Source organism: Pseudophryne corroboree, chromosome 3 (assembly GCF_028390025.1).
Source record: "Pseudophryne corroboree isolate aPseCor3 chromosome 3, aPseCor3.hap2, whole genome shotgun sequence".
Taxonomy (NCBI): Eukaryota; Metazoa; Chordata; class Amphibia; order Anura; family Myobatrachidae; genus Pseudophryne; species Pseudophryne corroboree.
In genome coordinates, this window is record NC_086446.1 from 390,772,815 (window position 1) to 390,794,112 (window position 21,298).

The following is a 21,298-nucleotide window of genomic DNA, read 5'->3' on the forward strand; positions in this document are numbered from 1 at the left end:
TGGATTTATAATTTTCGACTTCAATGTGGTTAATTGCTCAGTCACAAATGTTACATTTCAGGTAAACACTAAGAGGGAAATTCAAATAGCCACGGGACTTAAAAGCTCATGTTAAGCCCCGTACACTCGGGAAGATAGACCCAGAGATGTGTGATGAGCGATCTAGCACGAACGCTCAGCACACATCTCTCCCCAGCTCAGCAAACAGCGCAATGTGTGCTGAGCGAAAGGGAGCACTCATTTCACCCAGCGGTGAAATGAGCGATCTGCTAGATTGTGCATGCATGCAGGCCAATCTAGTACCAGCGACAGAGACGCACAGGGCCACGCATCGCTATCGCTGTGGGGCATACACACGGAGAGATCCATGTTCAACTTCTAAGCAATCTAGTCAGAATTTAAGCACGGATCTCTCCGTGTGTAGCCCCCTTTAGCACCCAGGTTAAGAACTGAAAGCTATTCAATTACTGCCGTGGTAAGCCCCACGGGTGCACGTAACATAGAATTCTGTTTGCACCCTCCTGAGGAGCCAAGAAATATCCATGATAGGTACACCCTCTGGGCTTATCATGGGTGGTAAATGTATAGCTCTAGGCACTTAACCTGGAATCAATGCCTTACCGCACATTAACTGCATATAACTGAATAGCTATGGACAATTAACCTGTGAGCTCAAAACCTTGCAAAAAGTACTGTGGCTAACTAAATCGCCCCATCGGGGGAACTGTAACAGCCTGTGAGATGCAGGTATTGGCATGAATCCAGTCAGTCTGCCCAGTGGTTTAAAGTGTAAATCATTAAATTTAAGTGGCATGTCTGGAAAATCTCCGGGGCCAGCTGCACTGGGTAGACTGGCTATCCCGGAAGATATCCAGGGCATGCCACTGCTCCTCCACCCTTGATCTCCGTTCTGGGGGGCGGAGTTTTGCAGAATGAAGTGGTTGCATCGTGGCTTGTCATTACACAAAACTCCGCCTCCTTGGCGCAAAAGTACACCCCCTTGGCAACGAGCATGGATCCCAGAGCAATATTCCCCTGGCAACGAACATGACACCCAGCGCGTGAAACACCTAGCAACGAGCAGGTAGTTTATTTGAAAACCAACCCTAGGAGGTGGACATAGTAAAAATAAAGTTACCGCTGAAGGGGTTAAAAAGGCGAAACCAGTATTTTATGCCTTTTAAAGGATTGCCGCTTTAAAAAATTGGGCAGATTCGCTAAAATTGCGCAGATGCCTACATCTCACAGGCTACTACTGTTCTCCCTTAGACTGCTTAGTGTGTAGACTATCTTTATAAATTATTATATCAGAAAATAGAAGATAGGTAGATAAAAAAACACACAATATGAAGAATAAAAAAACTAGTCATCTAAAATTTTGATGAGGGAGCATACCAATCTACAGACACTAACCCTGAGGAGGGAATTCAATTAGCCCCGGAAATTTTCGGCCGAAAACACGTAGGGCGGAATTCAATTGTTATTTTACACCCGATCTCCCGTCTAAAGTCCCGGGAGACCATGTGGAGATATTCAATTGTTTTTTTTATCGCGCATATTGCGCCCATAAGTGTCGGCTTTAGCCACCAAACTAATGGGCGCTACTTGAAAAATCCCGCTTGAGCTTGCTGAAATGCCGGCAGCGGACCGCACCCGAACGGAGCATCTGCTGGCCGCCATCTAGTGACAGCCGGCGAGATTAACAATTATATTTCCCCCATATAATCCGTGAGAAGTTCATGGACCTATGTGTTTTTGCGACTCACGGCCACGAAAACCGGACAGATTAGAGCTGATCATCTGTGAATTCCCCCCACCCCCCTAAGTCTTAATCAGGAGCACATTTAGATATTATTTTTCTAGGAAAGGTGTCCGCACAAGCTATGCAGTCATTATGCACAGAAAAACAAGACATATTTTATGAGACTAAGCCAACTATTGTGACTCAACTATATCATGGCTATAACCAGGTTTGAAAGTGGTCACCTGATTTCTCTGCGCAAGCTTTAATCATACTGCACCTTGTACCTAGCCTTTGTGACCTTACAGTACAATAACAATAACAACATGAGTCACAGTTCCTGTTACCAAGACATATTTGGGTATGCCTTGTAATCACAGAGGGCCTAAGTCACGCAGTAGCATTCAGCCTTGAAGCAATGAACACCACTGCAAACATTGAAATGACACAAACTATGAACAGAATAATGTGAATGAGAACAGTGAACAGGGTAATACACTAATTCATGATTATTATATTCTAGTTACAAGACTGCATCCATACTAAACTCACTAATTTTTATAGTTGTTAGGTAGGGAGAAGCATCTAACTGTACAAGTAACAGAGAGAAGAAAAATCAATTTACTTAGTCAGTGTGGCACAAAGGTAGACAGACAGACAGTCTTAAAGGATGACATTAGCAAGACAAAACATTTATCATACTAGATATATTCATCAGTTTATTCTAAGGGTGTGTACACACGGCGAGATCCTTGCTATGCCTGATTTTCACTTGCGATTTCCCTTGAACTCCCTGGAGCCCAGCACCACTGATTTTGACTGACTTTTCTTGAGATATGGACTATGTGTGCTTACGATTTTGGCTTATGTGAGATTTTGGCTTATGTGAGATGTCATTGACATGTGAGATGAACTAGATAGTACACCGATCTAGCAAGGATTGACTTGCCTGCACAGTCTATCTTTTCTTTGCGATGCCGACCTGGCGGGACCGCGCATCGGGATCGAATCTGGATCGCAAGGTGACTTTCACCTTGCGATCTGCACTAACTTTTCTTGCGATTTTTACTATATAGTCAAAATCGAAAGAAAATATCTCACAGTGTGTACACACCCTAATATTTTGTTATAACACTCATTAATTGTTGCCTTAACAACTGTTACTTTTTATAATTTGTAGATATTTTTGATTTTCTGTAAGAACATACATCCTGTTACCAAAACCTCTCTGCAAATAGCAGAACAGAAACACTGCATGCACTCAAAACAATACAATGTGCTAAATTTACTATGTGGTGTTTTCCAAAATGTTACAGTTTCAGCCCTGGATTTAAAGGGACAATAATATTCAATACAGAAGCAGGGGTTGTTTGTATTGAATATAAATGCCCCTTTAAATCCAGCAGTCCTAATTGCAGCTACACAAAGCATGGCATAGGAACTTTATCTGCGAAGCACTTCGCAAATATATGATATTACCTACGTGTAAATCCTTTACTCGTAGCATCCACAAGAGATATGTGGAACCTAGTACGATGGGGTACAGATTGGGTTCAAAGGAGCAAGTGCACTTTAAATTTCTTCAACTGGGTGTGCTGGCTCCTCCCCTCTTTGCCCCCTCCCACAGGCAGTTTAGAAAAAACGTGCCTCAAGGAGAAAGGACATATTTGAGAGAAGGAAATATGATAAAAAGTGGTAAGATTTACACACCAGCACACCACTAACATATAAAAACCAGCAACGGCTGGTAACAACAACAGCTGGACAGGTAACCATATAACAAGAACCTGCAGAAAAGTCAACGCACTGAGGCGGGCGCCCAATATCCCTTATGGACTACGAGAAAAAGGATTTACTGGTAGGTAATTAAAAATAAGATTTTACTTACCGGTAAATCTATTTCTCGTAGTCCGTAGTGGATGCTGGGGACTCCGTAAGGACCATGGGGATAGACGGGCTCCGCAGGAGACAGGGCACTTTAAGAAAGAATTTGGATTCTGGTGTGTTCTGGCTCCTCCCTCTATGTCCCTCCTCCAGACCTCAGTTAGAGAAACTGTGCCCGGAAGAGCTGACAGTACAAAGAAAGGATTTTGGAATCCAGGGCAAGACTCATACCAGTCACACCAATCACACCGTATAACTTGTGATAAACTTACCCAGTTAACAGTATGAACAACAACGGAGCATCAGATCAACCCTGATGCAACCATAACATAACCCTTATTTAAGCAATTACTATATACAAACATTGCAGAAGAAGTCCGCACTTGGGACGGGCGCCCAGCATCCACTACGGACTACGAGAAATAGATTTACCGGTAAGTAAAATCTTATTTTCTCTAACGTCCTAGTGGATGCTGGGGACTCCGTAAGGACCATGGGGATTATACCAAAGCTCCCAAACGGGCGGGAGAGTGCGGATGACTCTGCAGCACCGAATGAGCAAACACATGGTCCTTCTCAGCCAGGGTATCAAACTTGTAGAACTTTGCAAAAGTGTTCGAACCTGACCAAGTAGCTGCTCGGCAAAGCTGTAATGCCGAGACCCCTCGGGCAGCCGCCCAAGAAGAGCCCACCTTCCTTGTGGAGTGGGCTTTTACTGATTTTGGCAGCGGCAATCGAGCCGCAGAATGAGCCTGCTGAATCGTGTTACAGATCCAGCGAGCAATAGTTTGCTTTGAAGCAGGAGCACCCAGCTTGTTGAATGCATACAGGATAAACAGCGATTTAGTTTTCCTGACTCTAGCCGTTCTGGCTACATAAACCTTCAAAGCCCTGACTACATCTAGTAACTCGGAATCCTCCAAGTCACGAGTAGCCACAGGCACCACAATAGGTTGGTTCATATGAAAAGATGACACCACTTTTGGCAGAAATTGTGGACGGGTCCGCAATTCTGCCCTGTCCATATGGAAAACCAGATAGGGGCTTTTATGTGACAAAGCCGCTAATTCTGACACACGCCTAGCTGAAGCCAAGGCTAACAGCATGACCACCTTCCACGTGAGAAATTTTAACTCCACGGTTTTAAGTGGCTCAAACCAGTGCGACTTCAGGAAACTCAACACCACGTTAAGATCCCAAGGTGCCACTGGAGGCACAAAAGGGGGCTGAATATGCAGCACTCCCTTTACAAACGTCTGAACTTCAGGCAGAGAAGCCAGTTCTTTTTGAAAGAAAATAGACAGGGCCGAAATCTGGACCTTAATGGAACCCAATTTTAGGCCCAAAGTCACTCCCGTCTGTAGGAAGTGAAGGAAACGGCCCAGCTGGAATTCTTCCGTGGGGGCATTCCTGGCCTCACACCAAGCAACATATTTTCGCCATATACGGTGATAATGTTTAGCCGTCACATCCTTCCTAGCCTTTATCAGTGTAGGAATAACCTCATCCGGAATGCCTTTTTCTGCTAGGATCCGGCGTTCAACCGCCATGCCGTCAAACGCAGCCGCGGTAAGTCTTGGAACAGACAGGGCCCCTGTTGCAACAAGTCCTGTCTTAGAGTCAGAGGACATGGGTCCTCTGTGAGCATTTCTTGCAGATCTGGATACCAAGTCCTTCTTGGCCAATCCGGAACAATAAGTATTGTTCTCACTCCTCTTTTTCTTATGATTCTCAGCACCTTGGGTATGAGAGGAAGAGGAGGAAATACATAAACCGACTGGAACACCCACGGTGTCACTAGTGCGTCTACAGCTATCGCCTGAGGGTCTCTTGACCTGGCGCAATACCTCTGTAGCTTTTTGTTGAGGCGGGATGCTGCGTGAAGACTTCTTGATGAAGTCCCCACTCTCCCGGGTGGAGGTCGTGCCTGCTGAGGAAGTCTGCTTCCCAGTTGTCCACACCCGGAATGAACACTGCTAACTGTGCGCTTACGTGATTCTCCGCCCAGCGAAGAATTCTGGTGGCTTTCGCCATCGCCACCCTGCTCCTTGTGCCGCCTTGGCGGTTTACATGAGCCACTGCGGTGATGTTGTCTGACTGAATCAGAACCGATTGGTCGCGAAGCAGGGTCTCCGCTTGACGTAGGGCGTTGTATATGGCCCTTAGTTCCAGGATATTGATGTAAAGACAAGTCTCCTGACTTGACCACAGACCTTGGAAATTTCTTCCCTGTGTGACTGCCCCCCACCCTCGGAGGCTTGCATCCGTGGTCACCAGGACCCAGTCCTGAATGCCGAATCTGCGGCCCTCGAGAAGGTGAACACTCTGCAGCTACCACAGGAGAGACGCCCTGGCCTTGGGGGATAGTGTGATCAGCCGATGCATCTGAAGATGTGATCCGGACCACTAGTCCAACAGATCCCATTGAAAGGTCCTCGCATGGAACCTGCCGAAGGGAATGGCCTCGTATGATGCCACCATCTTTCCCAGGACTTGCGTGCAGTGATGCACCGACACCTGTTTTGGTTTTAATAGGTCTCTGACCAGTGTCATGAGCTCCTGAGCCTTCTCCATCGGGAGATAAACCCTCTTCTGGTCTGTGTCCAGAATCATGCCCAGGAAGGGCAGACGAGTCGTAGGAATCAACTGCGACTTTGGAATATTTAGAATCCAGCCGTGCTGTTGTAACACTTCCCGAGAGCGTGCTACGCTCATCAGCAACTGCTCTCTGGACCTCGCCTTTATGAGGAGATCGTCCAAGTATGGGATAATTGTGACCCCTTGCTTTCGCAGGAGCACCATCATTTCCGCCATTACCTTGGTAAATATTCTCGGTGCCGTGGAGAGACCAAACGGCAACGTCTGGAATTGGTAATGACAATCCTGTACCACAAATCTGAGGTACGCCTGATGAGGTGGATAAATAGGGACATGAAGGTATGCATCCTTTATGTCCAGAGACACCATAAAATCCCCCCCCCATTCCAGGCTTGCGATGACCGCTCTGAGCGATTCCATCTTGAACTTGAAACTTTTCAGGTATATGTTCAGGGATTTTAAATTCTATTTGGGTCTGACCGAACCGTCCGGTTTCGGTACCACAAACATGGTCGGATAATAACCCTTTCCTTGCTGAAGGAGGGGAACCTTGACCACCACCTGCTGAAGATACAATTTGTGAATTGCAGCTAACACTATTTCCCTCTCTAAGGGGGAAGCTGGCAGGGCCGATTTGAGGTATCGGTGAGGGGGCATCTCCTCGAATTCCAGCTTGTATCCCTGAGACACAATCTCTATTGCCCAGGGATCCACCTGGGAGTGAACCTACTTGTGGCTGAAATTTCGGAGACGCGCCCCCACCGGGCCTAGCTCCGCCTGTGGAGCCCCAGCGTCATGCGGTGGATTTAGTGGAAGCCGGGGAGGACTTCTGTTCCTGGGAACTAGCTGTGTTGTGCAGCTTCTTTCCTCTGCCCCTGCCTCTGGCAAGAAAGGACGCACCTCGGACTTTCTTGCCTTTTTGTGAACGAAAGGACTGCATTTGGTAATACGGTGCTTTCTTAGGTTGTGAGGGAACATAAGGCAAAAAATTCGACTTTCCAGCAGTAGCTGTGGAGACCAGGTCCGAGAGACCCTCCCCAAACAATTCCTCACCCTTGTAAGGTAAAACCTCCATGTGCCTTTTTGAGTCGGCATCGCCTGTCCATTGCCGAGTCCACAGGACCCGTCTGGCAGAAATCGACATTGCATTCCTTCTAGAGCCCAGTAGGCTAATGTCTCTTTGAGCATCTCTCATATATAGGACAGCGTCTTTTATATGCCCCAGGGTCATCAATATAGTATCCTTGTCCAAGGTATCAAGTTCCTCAGATAAGGTATCCGTCCATGCTGCTACAGCACTACACACCGAGGCCGACGCAATTGCCGGCCTTAGTAAGGTACCTGAATGTGTATAAATGGACTTCAGGGTACCCTCTTGCTTTCTATCCGCAGCATCTTTTAGGGTGGCCGTATCCTGTGACGGCAGGGCTACCCTCTTGGATAAGCGTGTTAGAGCTTTGTCCACCCTAGGGGAGGATTCCCAGCGTAACCTGTCCGTTGGCGGGAAAGGATACGCCATAAGCATCCATTTGGAAATCTGCAGTTTTTTATCTGGAGATTCCCAAGCCTTTTCACATAACTCATTTAGCTCATGTGAAGGGGGAAAGGTCACCACCTGCCTTTTTTCCCCTACATATGAACCCTCTTGTCAGGGACTGGGGTTTCCTCTGTGATGTGCAACACCTCCTTCATTGCTATAATCATATAACGGATGGCTTTAGCCAATTTAGGCAGTAACTTTGCATCATCGTAATCGACACTGGAGTCAGAATCCGTGTCGGTATCTGTGTCAACAATTTGGGATAGTGGGCGCTTCTGAGACCCTGACGGCCTCTGCGACATAGGATCAGGCATGGGCTGAGACCCCGACTGTCCTAAGGTTTCAGCTTTATCCAACCTTTTATGCAAGGAATTAACATTATCATTTAAAACCTTCCACATATCCATCCAATCAGGTGTCGGCGCCGTCGGCGGAGACACCACATTCATTTGCTCCCGCTCTGCTTCCACATAGCCTTCCTCGTCAAACATGTCGACACAAGCGTACCGACACACCACACACACACAGGGGATGCTCTTTTTGAAGACAGTTCCCCCACAAGGCCCTTTGGAGAGACAGAGAGAGAGTATGCCAGCACACACCCCAGCGCTATATGTCCCAGGAATCACACAGTAACTTAGTGTTAACCCAGTAGCTGCTGTATATTATGTTTTTGCGCCTAATTTATGTGCCCCCCCTCTCTTTTTACCCTCTTCTACCGTGAATCTGCAGGGGAGAGCCTGGGGAGCTTCCTCTCAGCGGAGCTGTGGAGAAAAAATGGCGCTGGTGAGTGCTGAGGAAGAAGCCTCGCCCCCTCAGCGGTGGGCTTCTGTCCCGCGTTTCTGTACAATATAATGGCGGGAGCTCATGCATATATACAGTGCCCAACTGTATATATGCCCAACTTTTGCCAAGAGGTCCTAATTGCTGCCCAGGGCGCCCCCCCCCCCCTGCGCCCTGCACCCTACAGTGACCGGAGTATGTGGGTGTAGTGTGGGAGCAATGGCGCACAGCTGCAGTGCTGTGCGCTACCTCAGTGTAAAGACTGGAGTCTTCTGCCGCCGATTTTGAAGTCTTCTTCCTTCTTTCACCCGGCTTCTGTCTTCCGGTTCTGCGAGGGGGAAGGCGGCGCGGCTCCGGGATCGGACGACAAAGGGTGAGATCCTGTGTACGATCCCTCTGGAGCTAATGGTGTCCAGTAGCCTAAGAAGCAGGACCTATCTTCAAAGAGTAGGGCTGCTTCTCTCCCCTCAGTCCCACGATGCAGGGAGTCTGTTGCCAGCAGATCTCCCTGAAAATAAAAAACCTAACAAAATACTTTCTTATAGCAAGCTCAGGAGAGCTCACTAAACAGCACCCAGCTCGTCCGGGCACAGATTCAAACTGAGGTCTGGAGGAGGGACATAGAGGGAGGAGCCAGAACACACCAAAATCCAAATTATTTCTTAAAGTGCCCTGTCTCCTGCGGAGCCCGTCTATCCCCATGGTCCTTACGGAGTCCCCAGCATCCACTAGGACGTTAGAGAAATCCTATTTTCTCTAGCATCCATAAGGGATATTGGGGAATCTAGTATGATGGGGACGTCCCAAAGCTTCCAGAATGGGCGGGAATGTGCAGAGACTGCTGCAGCACAACCTGCCTAAACTGGGTAACCTCTTTGGCCAGGGTATCAAACTTGTAGAACTTAACAGGAGTGTTCTTCCCCGACCAGGTAGCAGCTCGGCAAATTTGTAAGGCCGAGACTCCACGGGCAGTCGCCCAGGAAGAACCCACTGATCTCGTAGAGTGGGCCTTCAGAGAATTAGGAACAGGTAAGGCTGCCGACACATAGGCCTGTTGGATAGTATGCCTAATCCAATGAGCAATGGACTGCTTTGAAGCAGGACAACCCTTTTTCTGTGCATCATAGAGCACGAACAAAGAATCAGTCTTTCGGATCCGAGCGGTTCTCTTGACATAGATCTTCAAGGCTCGCACAGCATCCAATACCTCCAGAGGAGCAGAAGCACCAGAATTGGACGGAATCATAAAAGGCTGATTCAAGTGAAACGCAGAGACAACCTTCGGCATGAACTCAACAATAGAGAACAAATTTTTGTGTAACCAGATCAAGTGCACTCAACAGCAGCCCAATGGACAAGCAGGTTAAGTGGCTTCTACCCAAACCACTAAACAATACACAAACAAACAATATCACCACTTTATCCTTCGGCACTTTTAGATCGGATGAATGACAGTTTCTAAACTCTGCCTCCTCAGGTGTTTCTCCAAAGCAGACAAATTCTCACAGCATCTATATGCGGATTTGGTGGTCTACTGACCAAGTAGACAATAACACTTTTACTGGAGCGGCTATAGCCTCTTATGAATCCCCTCCTTACTTTAATATTCTTTCAATACTCCTCCATTGCATATGGAATAAAAGAAAAGCTTCCAATAGTGTAATAAATTTAATAAAATCCAAAAAAAAGAACACAGTGCAAATAGCAAATTATGGATGGACTCTCACCCGGTCATATGGTCTACCATGTAAAAAGTAGACATAAGCGTATTATTAAACAGTGTCACAGGCGTCCCCGAATATCCACTGTACCATCTGACCTCTGGAGAGCTTCACCAAAACAGTCCTCGGCCTAGTGCGGAGCTCTGCTCTGTTCTCGTAAAAGACCAAGTAGGAACTTTTACACGACAAGGCCCCCAGTTCTGAGACACGTCGAGCAGAAGCTAGGGCCAGTAACATCACCGTCTTCCTTGTGAGGTACTTGTCCTCTACCGTCATCAGAGGTTCAAACCAGGAGGACTGTAGAAATTCCAACACTACATTCAGATCCCTGGGTGCCGTAGGCGGCACAAAAGGAGGTTGGATGTGGAGTATCCCTTGCAAGAAGGTCTGAACCTCTTGCAACACTGCCAATTTCTTCTGGAAGAAAATGGAGAGGGCTGAAATCTGGAACTTAATGGTTCCCAATCAACACCAGCCTGCAGGAAAAGTCCCAAGTGAAACTCAGTAGGCGGATACGTGCGTTCCTTGCACCAAGAGACATATCTCCTCCAGATATGATGATAGTGTTTTGACATCACAGTTTTCCTGGTCTGAACCATGGTAGCAATAACCTTCTTGGAAAAGGCCTTGTGAGCTAGGATGCGCCGCTCAACCTACATGCCATCAAACGAAGTCGCCGTAAGTCCGGGTAGACAAACGGTCCTTGCTGAAGAAGATCGCTTCTCAGTGGTATAGGCCAAGGGTCTTCGACGGACATGTCCAGAAGATCCGCGTGCTATGCCCTCCGAAGCCAATCCGGGGAAATCGGAATAGCCTGGACACCTTGATTCCTAACTCGCTTTAGCACCCTTGGGAGCAATGGAATCAGAGGAAACAGGTAGACCAGCTGGGAAGGCCAAGGCGATGCCAGTGCATCCTTTGCCCTCGCCCGAAGGTCCCTGGTTCGTGAACAATGCCAGGGAAGTTTCTTGTTGAGACGAGAAGCCATCACATCTATTTTTGGGCAACCCCACCAATCGATGATCTGCTGAAACACCAGATGGTGGAGGCCCCACTCCCCTGGGTGGAGATCATGACGACTCAGGAAGTCCACCTCCCAGTTGTCCACACCCGGAATGAAGATTGTTGACATTGCTCTTGCATTTCTTTCCGCCCAGAGGAGTATCTTTGACACCTCTTGCATGCAGGTTCTGAATTTTTTGTCCCTCCTTGTCGATAGATGTACGCCACCGCTGTGGTGTTGTCCGAGTGAACTTGGATCGCATGATCCGTGAGCAGAGGAGAGGCCTGAAGCAGAGCATTGTAGATCGCCGAAGTTCCAGAATGTTGATCAGAAGGAGGGCTTAGTGGGCTGACCACCTGCCCTGGAACTGCGCTCCTTGGGTGACAGCTCCCCATCCCCTTAGACTCGCATCCGTCGTGAGGAGGTTGCAATCCTGAATCCCGAAACTCCGGCCTTCCAGGAGATTTGAGGACTGCAGCCACCACAGGAGGGAAATCCTGGCCTGAAGCGACAGCCTAATCATCCGGTGCATCTGTAGATGTGATCCGGACCACTTGGTCAGGAGAGCCAATTGAAACATTCTGGCATGGAACCTCTCATATTGGATCGCCTCGTATGAGCCGACCATCTTCCCCAACAATCTAATGCAATGATGGATGGACACTCGAGCAGGTCTGAGCACCATGCGGACCATCTCCTGAAGTATTCTCGCTTTGTCCTCCGGGAGGAACACATTCTGGGCCACCGTATCCAGTAACATCCCCAGGAACAGGAGCCTCTGAGTTGGCTCCATCCAGGTGGGATTGAGAATCCACCCATGGTGTGACAGAAGTTGGACAGTGCGGTCGATATGGAGCAACAAAAGCTCCTTGGATCGTGCTTTCATCAGAAGATCGTACAGAAGGGACAACATTGACCCCGTGGACCCAGAGTTGGAACATCATCTCTGCCATCACCTTCGTGAACACCCTTGGGGCTGTGGACAGGCCGAAGGGCAGTGCCTGGAATTGGAAGTGATCCAGAAGGGCAAACAGCAGGTACGCCTTATGAGGCCAAGGGCCAAATCGGAATATGGAGGTACAAAGAGACCATAAATTCCTGTTCTTCCAGGCCCACAATCACTGCTCGCAGGGATTCCTTCTTGAACCTGAACACCTTCAAATAAGGATTTAAGGATTTTAGATTAAAAATGGGTCTGACCGAACAGTCTGGTTTGGGCACCACAAACAGGTTTGAGTAAAACCCCTTGCCGCATTGCGGTATTGGTACTGGAGCAATGACGTGGGACTGGACCAACTTTCGGATGGCCTGTTGCAACGTAACTTGCATATCCTCCAAAGCTGGTAAGTTTGATTTGAAAAATCGTTCGGAATAGTACTGTCGAACTCCAGCTTGTAGCCCTGAGAAACGAGATCTCTGACCCAGGTATCTTGGCAGGAAATCTCCCAGATGCAGCTGAAGTGACGCAGTCGAGCTCCCACCTCGAGATCCCCTCAGGGTGGGTGGGCACCGTCATGCTGAGGCCTTAGTGGATGCAGAACCGGTGGACTGTTCCTGAGAGCTGCTGCTTGCAGGTTTTTCTGGACTTACCTCTGATGCCTCTAGTCGCATTGGAGGCACATCTGGCCCTAGATCGAAATCTGTGAAACTGAAAGGACTGGACAGACGGCCCCCGGATAGGAGCGTCTCGCCGGCGGGGCCCCAGAGGGGAGAAACGTGGATTTCCCAGCCGTAACTTTGGAAATCCAGGTATCCAATTCAACCCCAAAGAGCCATTCCCCAAAGAGCTATCCACTGACGCAACCACAAGGCCCTGCGCGCCGACACTGCCATGGCAGAAGTCTGAGCATTAATGTTCCCCATCTCCTTGAATCACAGGTCCCGCTCTGATGTAGCTCCGCCCCCACCAATGGCGCAGGAGTTACACATTGATTTATTATACTCGCAAAGTCTCCTTTTTATCTCAAAACTTCACAACAAGTGCTAGTCAAGCGTTCATGTGCCAGTTCCACACGGGGGATCTTAGCGGCACCCTCCCCCGGGAGGGTCCCGTACGCCGCACCCGTGGTCAGCCGCACCGTGAACTGGGGGACCCCCTTAGTGGGGCCCCCAGTTTGTACTTACCACTGAAGTCACCTTCAGGCAGCATTAGGGGTGAGCGGTGTGCTGTGGCTGTGACAGCCAAGGCGCAGTGCCCCGCTGAAAAACAACCCCTCAAGATGGTGGTCCTGCAGCGGGGAAGCGGCTCTGCACCTCAGAAGGCCGGTGACCGCCCCTCCCTTCCCCCAACTCCCATGGTGCAGGTATGCTATTGCCCAGACAGCATACCGAAAATAACAAAGAGAAAAAAGAAATTGAAGAAAACTCTCTGGAGCTCATAGATGTGCATTATCTCCTGAGGACACTTTTTTCTAAACTGCCTGTGGGAGGGGGCATAGAGGGGAGGAGCCAGCACACCCAGCTGAAGAAATTTAAAGTGCACTGGCTCCTTTGAACCCCGTATATACCCCATTGTACTAGATTCTCCAACACCCCTTATGGATACTAGAGAAATAAAAGGTGTTATATCACAAAGCACCTGTATTATAGCGGTGTTGACAAACCACAAAGTAGCCATCTAATCAGTTTTAAAAGACTTCAGCAGTGTTTATCCATAGAAACACCCAGCCCATCCCCAACTAGCAGACCCACAGTTCTATAAGCAGAACCTACACTGTTGTTACTTATTCCTTATGAGCTCAGCAATGGCCTATTTTCAAGGTGCAGCAAATCATTTTCAATAAAAGTACTGATGACAGATGCGTATAAGTAGCAGATGGGTGGAGAATGAACTGTTGGTGATATAGCAGGGGCTGAGTTTTTCACAAATGTCAGAGACGGTGTTACATTCCTAATGCTGGGCATACATTATATAATTATCTGGCCAATCGGCCAGATATCAATAGATTTGCTTGTCATTATACAGTGTATTTAAGCGTCTAACCACAAATTATCGGTCTGTTGGACATGCCAGATCGTCCAGCATGATCTGATAGTTTGTGATCTGCTAATTGGTCGCATCTGAGCAGTGTATGTGCTGCTCCGGACTGTGCGACCAAAATTTCTCTTGTTCCTTCGCAGGGGAGGAACACAAATATCGTGGCCATACACTGTAAAATATCTCACAGTGTATGGACACGATATCTGTTGGTTTGAGGATATCAGATAAAATGTCTGTCACAGGGCTGTAAGTAGGTGCCTGGCACACAGAGCAAAAGCACTGTGGGCGCAAAACCACCGGCAACACCCGCTGGACCAGGCAGCGCCTCACTAGTAAGTCTGAGCACCAGCACCCGGTACTTTTCTAGTGGGCATAATGCTGCCATTACACACTACAGCAGAGCTGTAGCTGTCTGTCCCCTCCCTCGGCTCGTCTTGCATCCTGCCCGGCCCCCTCTCCCATTCGGTCTGCCCACTCCTCGGCTTGTCTGCTTTGCAGGCTTACTAGCACTACCTTTGTGGCCCTATACCACCCGGCAGCCGTGAGAAGGTCTCTGGATACAGTGTGTGGACTGCTGCGGGAGGGTGTGTGACAGCAGCGGTGTCGGGTATCTGCGTGTCCGGCTCCATCACTGACACTGGCTGCTCACCACCTGCCTGTGTGCCACACAGCTCCTCTTAAGTATTTCCGAGCTGTGGATGGCCGGCCGGGTGAAGCACTGGCAGTGAGTGACTGCACGCATCTGGTGAGTGACTGCACGCATGTTGGAGGGTGCCGCGGGAGAGGGTGGGCTTTAATAAATGATGCCGGCGGGTGAACTGAACACTCTGATCCGGCAGCGTCTACAATATGTTATAGTGCTTATGTACTTTAATAAACAGGGCTTAATTTGAGGGGTAACTGTTCCTGGTGCCGGACAGTCAGACACCTCACTGCACTACACTGTTGGTTCAGACTTAAAATAAACTACAGCTCTTAGCATCCCTTGCTGCTGGGAGTTCTCGGCAGAAACCGCTGTTGGGAGCTGTAGTTTATTTTAAGTTGATGTCAGCCTCCTGCCCGCTCCCAGTCCTGGCACCTCCTTCCCGACTTGGCGCCTCCGGTTACACAGGCAGGCGGCAGCGCTCCAGCCTCCAAGCTCGTTTCCTTGGTGACCAGCTTCCGCCGCTGGCTCCAGGCTCTATAGGCAGGGGGTAAGGGGCACAACTACAGTGGGCATTACGTGTATAAGCGGCATAACTACAGTGGACATTATGGGGCCTAATGTGTATAAGGCGCTGTACCTGGAGTAATGTTTTTAAGTGGCTGTACCTTGCGTAACGTACATAAGGGGCTCTATTCTGTGATGTAATGTGTACAAGGGGCACTACTGTGCGGTATAATTTGTATAACGGACACTTCTGTGTGGTGTAATGTGAATAACGGACATTATTCAGTGGCCACGCCCCTTCCCCATAAAGCCACACCCTACATTTTCTGACACGTGACTTTGCGTGCACTGGCCCTATTTTAAAGGGGGGGGGGGGGGGTCACACCAAAATGTCTAGTTACAGCACTGATCTGTTAGTCTGCTCAGCATAAGTTGGTTATACAATATACATGATTTGCTCTGAGCTTTGTCACATATAACAATAGATGTTTTCTCACATGGAAGATATGCAGTAAAGCATACAAAAGATTAGTAAAGCTCACCATTGCCTCCACATCAGCCCAGGTTGTCTTGGCAGAATCTGACACCAGGAAGTTCTGAGACTCTCCCCTACAGCTCACACACAAATTCACCTGAAGATCCATGTTTCTGGGTCTATAATAACAGAAACAAAGACAAAAAAACACATGTTGATGTGCATACAAAGAAAAAGACAGCAGTGTTCCCATTACTTAATTAGCAGTGACTTGCAGAAAACTTCTACTGGTATTATAAGTAAGTCATTTTTAAAAACACCATAACATTTGTCAGTAATAGCAGGGAAAACTTGCACGCACCATGGAAATGCAGTCTATTACTTCACTAGGAAATCAGTGACATTACAGATGAACTCAGACATATATTCACGAGACACTGGTTCCTAGTCAATGGCTAAGATACATGCTCACTAAAAGGTTTGTAGGTAATAGGCAATATTTAATAAGCCACTGACAGAGAAGATCAAGCAACAAAGTAATGTACATAATAACATGCCCTATGAACAAAGCCTTCTTTGGAGGTATGAGATTTTCTAATACAGAATGACCTGTCTACTATTATTACATTTTATCTATGGGCCTAATTCAGACCTGATCGCTGCTGCTGTGCGTTTTCGCACAGCAGCCGATCAGGTTTGAACTGCAAATGCGCCGCAGTGCACTGGCGCATGCCAGACAGCCGATGGCCATCTTAGCCCTGCGATCGCCTTTGCCTGATTGACAGGCAGAGGCGGTCGCTGGGCTGGAGGGGGCGGGCCGGCTGCGTTTGTCCGCCATTTTAGGGGCGCAGTCCGGGTAACGCAGGCAAGCCCGGACCGTGCGGGGGACGGGCAGCGGTGGCTGCGTGATGTCACACGCAGCCGCTGCGACCCGGACAGAGACAAGTAGCTCCCTGCCAGCGCGCAAGTTGAGTACAAAAGCATTGCCGCCGTGTGATGCTTTTGTACTTGTGCGTGGGGTGGTTGTACGGCCAGACATGCGAGGCAGACTAACCCTGTGCTGGGTGTCCCCCTGCATGTCTGAGTAACTGATCGTAGCCGTGCAAAATTGAAGTCACCCCACGGCATGGCGTGACTTCAAGGGCTATTTAGTGTGACTGCAGCAAGGATGTAAGAGGACCCAACTGTATATGCGACTAAGACGCAGTTTAATAGAAAAGTCATAAAGACGCTCGGCACTACAGAGTACCGCTATGGCATGGTGGTTTAATGTGACTGGTGCAAGGATGTAGCAGAACACATCTGTAGGTCTGTGTCTTAATAGGTGGGTACACACTAGACGATGCGCTCTACGAGCAAAGTCTTCTAGTGTTTCCCCTCCTGGGCAGGGGAGGTTGGCGGCAGTGCATACACACTGAGTGATATGACGACCATATCGCTCAATGACGTCGCCGCGGCTGTTCCGTGCAGGCAGCTCGTGGACGACAGTCCAAATTGAGCTGCATGCACATCAGATAGTGAGTGTCATTAACGACCTGCGGGACTGTGCATCACTCGGCGGCATACACACTTGCTGAGAAAGTAAACGACGTCGCTCAGGAAGGGTGAAAATGGGCGACGTTGTTTACTTTCTCAGCAAGTGTGTATGCACCTTAAATCTGCTGCAGATGTGATCGTCAGCTGTGTAAAAAGATAGATTGTATACAGCATTACCAGCATAACTAATGATAGTACTCACTGTTGTGTAAAATCCTTGAAAGTCATTTTGAATGTAACATTTGGTAATGGCCAAAAAATGAATACAGAATAAACATAAACCTATCATGACTGGAGCAAGAAGGGGGGAAAAAAAAAGAAAAGAAAAAAAAAAAAACATCGAAAACAGCAGTGTCCATATTTCCCTGAATGGAAAAAATGTCTCCACTGAAAGCTGCACTACCGATTAGGAAAAAGATTTTTCACCTAGCTGATACCCCAGAGGCTGCTACATGCTCTGGAACTACTTTGATATATAGAAGCATCAAATCATTAAGTAAGTTACCATCTTCAAATGGTGTATTGTGATTGGTCCTCACCCCCCTTAGTACAGTAAGAGGGGCCACAAGAATAAAAGATGCAAATCCCCAAGGGCTCTGGCTAATGGGCTAGCAAAGAAACAACATATTTTCCTAGGTGGCAGCACAGTTTTAGAGGCTGGTCAACTCTGTGCCTCTTTTCTACCATGCAGGGGGATTCACAATACTGTGCACAGTATATTACTGATTTTCAAAGATGGACACTGCCCTATCACTCTGTTTTCTGATTAACTGTGGCTATGTACACTACAGACATGTTCGTTCATATGTGTACACAAGTATTAGGTTTTACCTAAATATAACTTTGCATTGGTATGGGTCAAGATATTAATCTTAATACCAGTGATCGCAAAAGGTGGCTGCCATCTGGAAAAGAAACCAGACATAAGAACCTTATGAGGAATACATCCTACAAGCCAGCTGGATGTATTTACAGATAGTGTATTAACCTGGAGAAGGCATAAGGAAGTGATAAACCAGTGATAAATGCAAGGTGATAAACACACCAGCCAACCAACTCCAATATGTAAATTAACAGTTAGGAGTTGATGGGCTGGTGTGTTTATCACCTTGCATTTATCACTGGTTTATCACTTCCTTATGCCTTCTCCAGGTTAATACATCTGCCCCAAAGAACTTTAAAAGAAGAAAAAAAAAAAGAAAAAAAAGAAGAACATTATCCACAGAAAATAAAATTTGTATTGCAAAGTTTACAAACACACTAGTCCTTATTAAGGTAGCAGCTTAGAATACACACACACACACACACATATATAAATCTTGTATGAATCCATACAATCCCTTGCTATACGAAACAAGCCACCATCCAAACAATATTCATATATATATAATTGCACATATTATTCATATTAAGGTTTAATAATGTCAACACGAACAGTGTAAATGTGATTATGATCTCACTGTATTTACAGACAACATCATACTGTAAAAATAGGCTTTTCCAATACAACATCAGAGACGACACACTGCTGCTGATATCACATCCTACCTGCAACAGCAAAGGACACTAGGGCCGTAGGCAAAGACCCCTGCCCCGGCTCGTTAACCGAGCCTCAGTGGATCTCCGGCCTCCTTCGGCTTCAACGCAGATTGTTGCCCTACAACATGGAGAGCTGACGTATGCAGCAGCAGCAAGCGGCCGATTGGCCGGCACCTCAGTCACTCATCTGCCGGGGCCAGGCAGCATAGGGCGATGGGCGGGGCGAGCGGGACAATGGTGGCAGCCCCATCTCTTTCCTGTAAACAAGTGGGCATGGTCTCAAAAAGTCACATGACGACATGTCAGAGGTATAATCATACATTATACAACGGGATGCAAGTGTGCGTGACCTATCGCTGACTTCCTAATGGCTGAGTGCCGATTGTGACTGCAGAAAAACCTTATTTTTCCATGACGTGTATTCACAATGCAACAGTCTACTGCTTCGTTCTTCTAATGCTGATTGAATTAATTGGAGTTACATGTATTTTTAACATGCTGCAGGAAAATAAGTGCAGTATTCAATACAGAATTAAACCGCTCTTAATATATTGCTGTCATCACTTCTAAAATATTTAGCCATTTAGCTCACTAATATACAGTGTGTGTGTGTATATATATATATATATATATATAATTACTATGAACAAAACCTTCAATTTCTCTAACGTCCTAGTGGATGCTGGGGACTCCGTAAGGACCATGGGGAATAGACGGGCTCCGCAGGAGACTGGGCACTCTAAAGAAAGATTTAGTACTATCTGGTGTGCACTGGCTCCTCCCTCTATGCCCCTCCTCCAGACCTCAGTAAGAATCTGTGCCCGGACAGAGCTGGGTGCTTTTAGTGAGCTCTCCTGAGCTTGCTAATAAAGTATTTTAGTTAGGTTTTTTTTTATTTTCAGAGAGCTTCTGCTGGCAACAGACTCTCTGCTACGTGGGACTGAGGGGAGAGAAGCAAACCTACTAACTGCGGATAGGTTGCGCTTCTTAGGCTACTGGACACCATTAGCTCCAGAGGGATCGAACACAGGACCTGAACTTGTCGTCCGTTCCCGGAGCCGCGCCGCTGTCCCCCTCGCAGAGCCAGAAGCCGGCAGAAGCGGATAAGACATCGAAATCGGCGGCAGAAGACTCCTGTCTTCACATGAGGTAGCGCACAGCACTGCAGCTGTGCGCCATTGCGCCCACACTAACCCACACACTCCGGTCACTGTAGGGTGCAGGGCGCAGGGGGGGGGCGCCCTGGGCAGCAATTGATACCTCCTGGCGAAAGCTGCATATAGACAGTGGGACACTGTTATATGTATGAGCCCCCGCCATTTATTTTACAAAAAATCGCGGGACAGAAGCCCGCCGCTGAGGGGGCGGGGCCTTCTTCCTCAGCACTCACCAGCGCTATTTTCCTTCCACAGCTCCACTGAGAGGAAGCTCCCCAGGCTCTCCCCTGCAGAATCACGGTAGAAGGGTAAAAAAGAGAGGGGGGGCACATAAATTTAGGCGCATTAATCATAATACAGCAGCTACTGGGTAAACACTTAGTTACTGTGTAATCCCTGGGTTATATAGCGCTGGGGTGTGTGCTGGCATACTCTCTCTCTGTCTCTCCAAAAGGCCTTGTGGGGGTCCTGTCCTCATTTAGAGCTTCCCCTGTGTGTGTGGTGTGTCGGTACGCGTGTGTCGACATGTTTGACGAAGAGGGCTATGTGGAGGCAGAGCAAGTGCAGTTGACTGACGTGTCGCCGCCGACGGTGCCGACACCTGATTGGATGGATATGTGGAAGGTGTTAAATGATAATGTAAACTCCTTACATAAAAGGTTGGATAAAGCTGATACCTCGGGCCAGTCAGGGTCTCAACCCATGCCTGATCCTACAGCGCAGAGGCCCTCAGGGTCTCAAAAGTGCCCACTATCCAAAATGGTTGACACAGATGTCGACACGGATTCTGACCCCAGTGTCGACGACGATGCTGCAAAATTGCAACCGAAAATGACAAAAGCTATACGTTACATGATTATAGCGATAAAGGATGTTTTACACATATCAGAGGTAAACCCTGTCCCTGACAAGAGGGTTTATATGTATGGGGAGAAAAAGCAAGAGGTGACTTTTCCCCCTTCACATGAGTTAAATGAGTTATGTGAAAGAGCGTGGGATTCCCCAGATAAGAAAGTCCTGATTTCCAAAAGGTTACTTATGGCGTACCCTTTCCCGCCAGAGGACAGGGTGCGCTGGGAATCCTCCCCTAGGGTAGATAAAGCTCTCACACGCTTATCTAAGAAGGTGGCCCTGCCGTCGCAGGATACGGCCACCCTAAAGGATCCTGCAGATAGAAAGCAGGAAAGTATC

General features: G+C 47.9%; 1 protein-coding gene across 4 annotated transcripts in view; it reads right to left on the minus strand.

Annotated features, from left to right (window-relative positions):
• Positions 1 to 19,144, minus strand: part of NBR1 (NBR1 autophagy cargo receptor) — a 159,048-nt gene extending 139,904 nt beyond the window's left edge. For 2 of the 4 annotated variants that reach the window (XM_063960067.1, XM_063960069.1), the window contains exons 1-2: positions 18,960 to 19,144; positions 15,943 to 16,054 (exon numbers count right to left, since the gene is read on the minus strand). In XM_063960067.1, the coding sequence (XP_063816137.1) occupies positions 15,943 to 16,044 (102 nt within the window). In that variant the 5' untranslated portion in view covers positions 16,045 to 16,054; positions 18,960 to 19,144. The remainder of the gene's footprint in view (positions 1 to 15,942; positions 16,055 to 18,959) is intronic. The other 2 variants (XM_063960066.1, XM_063960068.1) reach the window with 2 other exon arrangements.
• Positions 19,145 to 21,298: the final 2,154 nt, after the last annotated feature.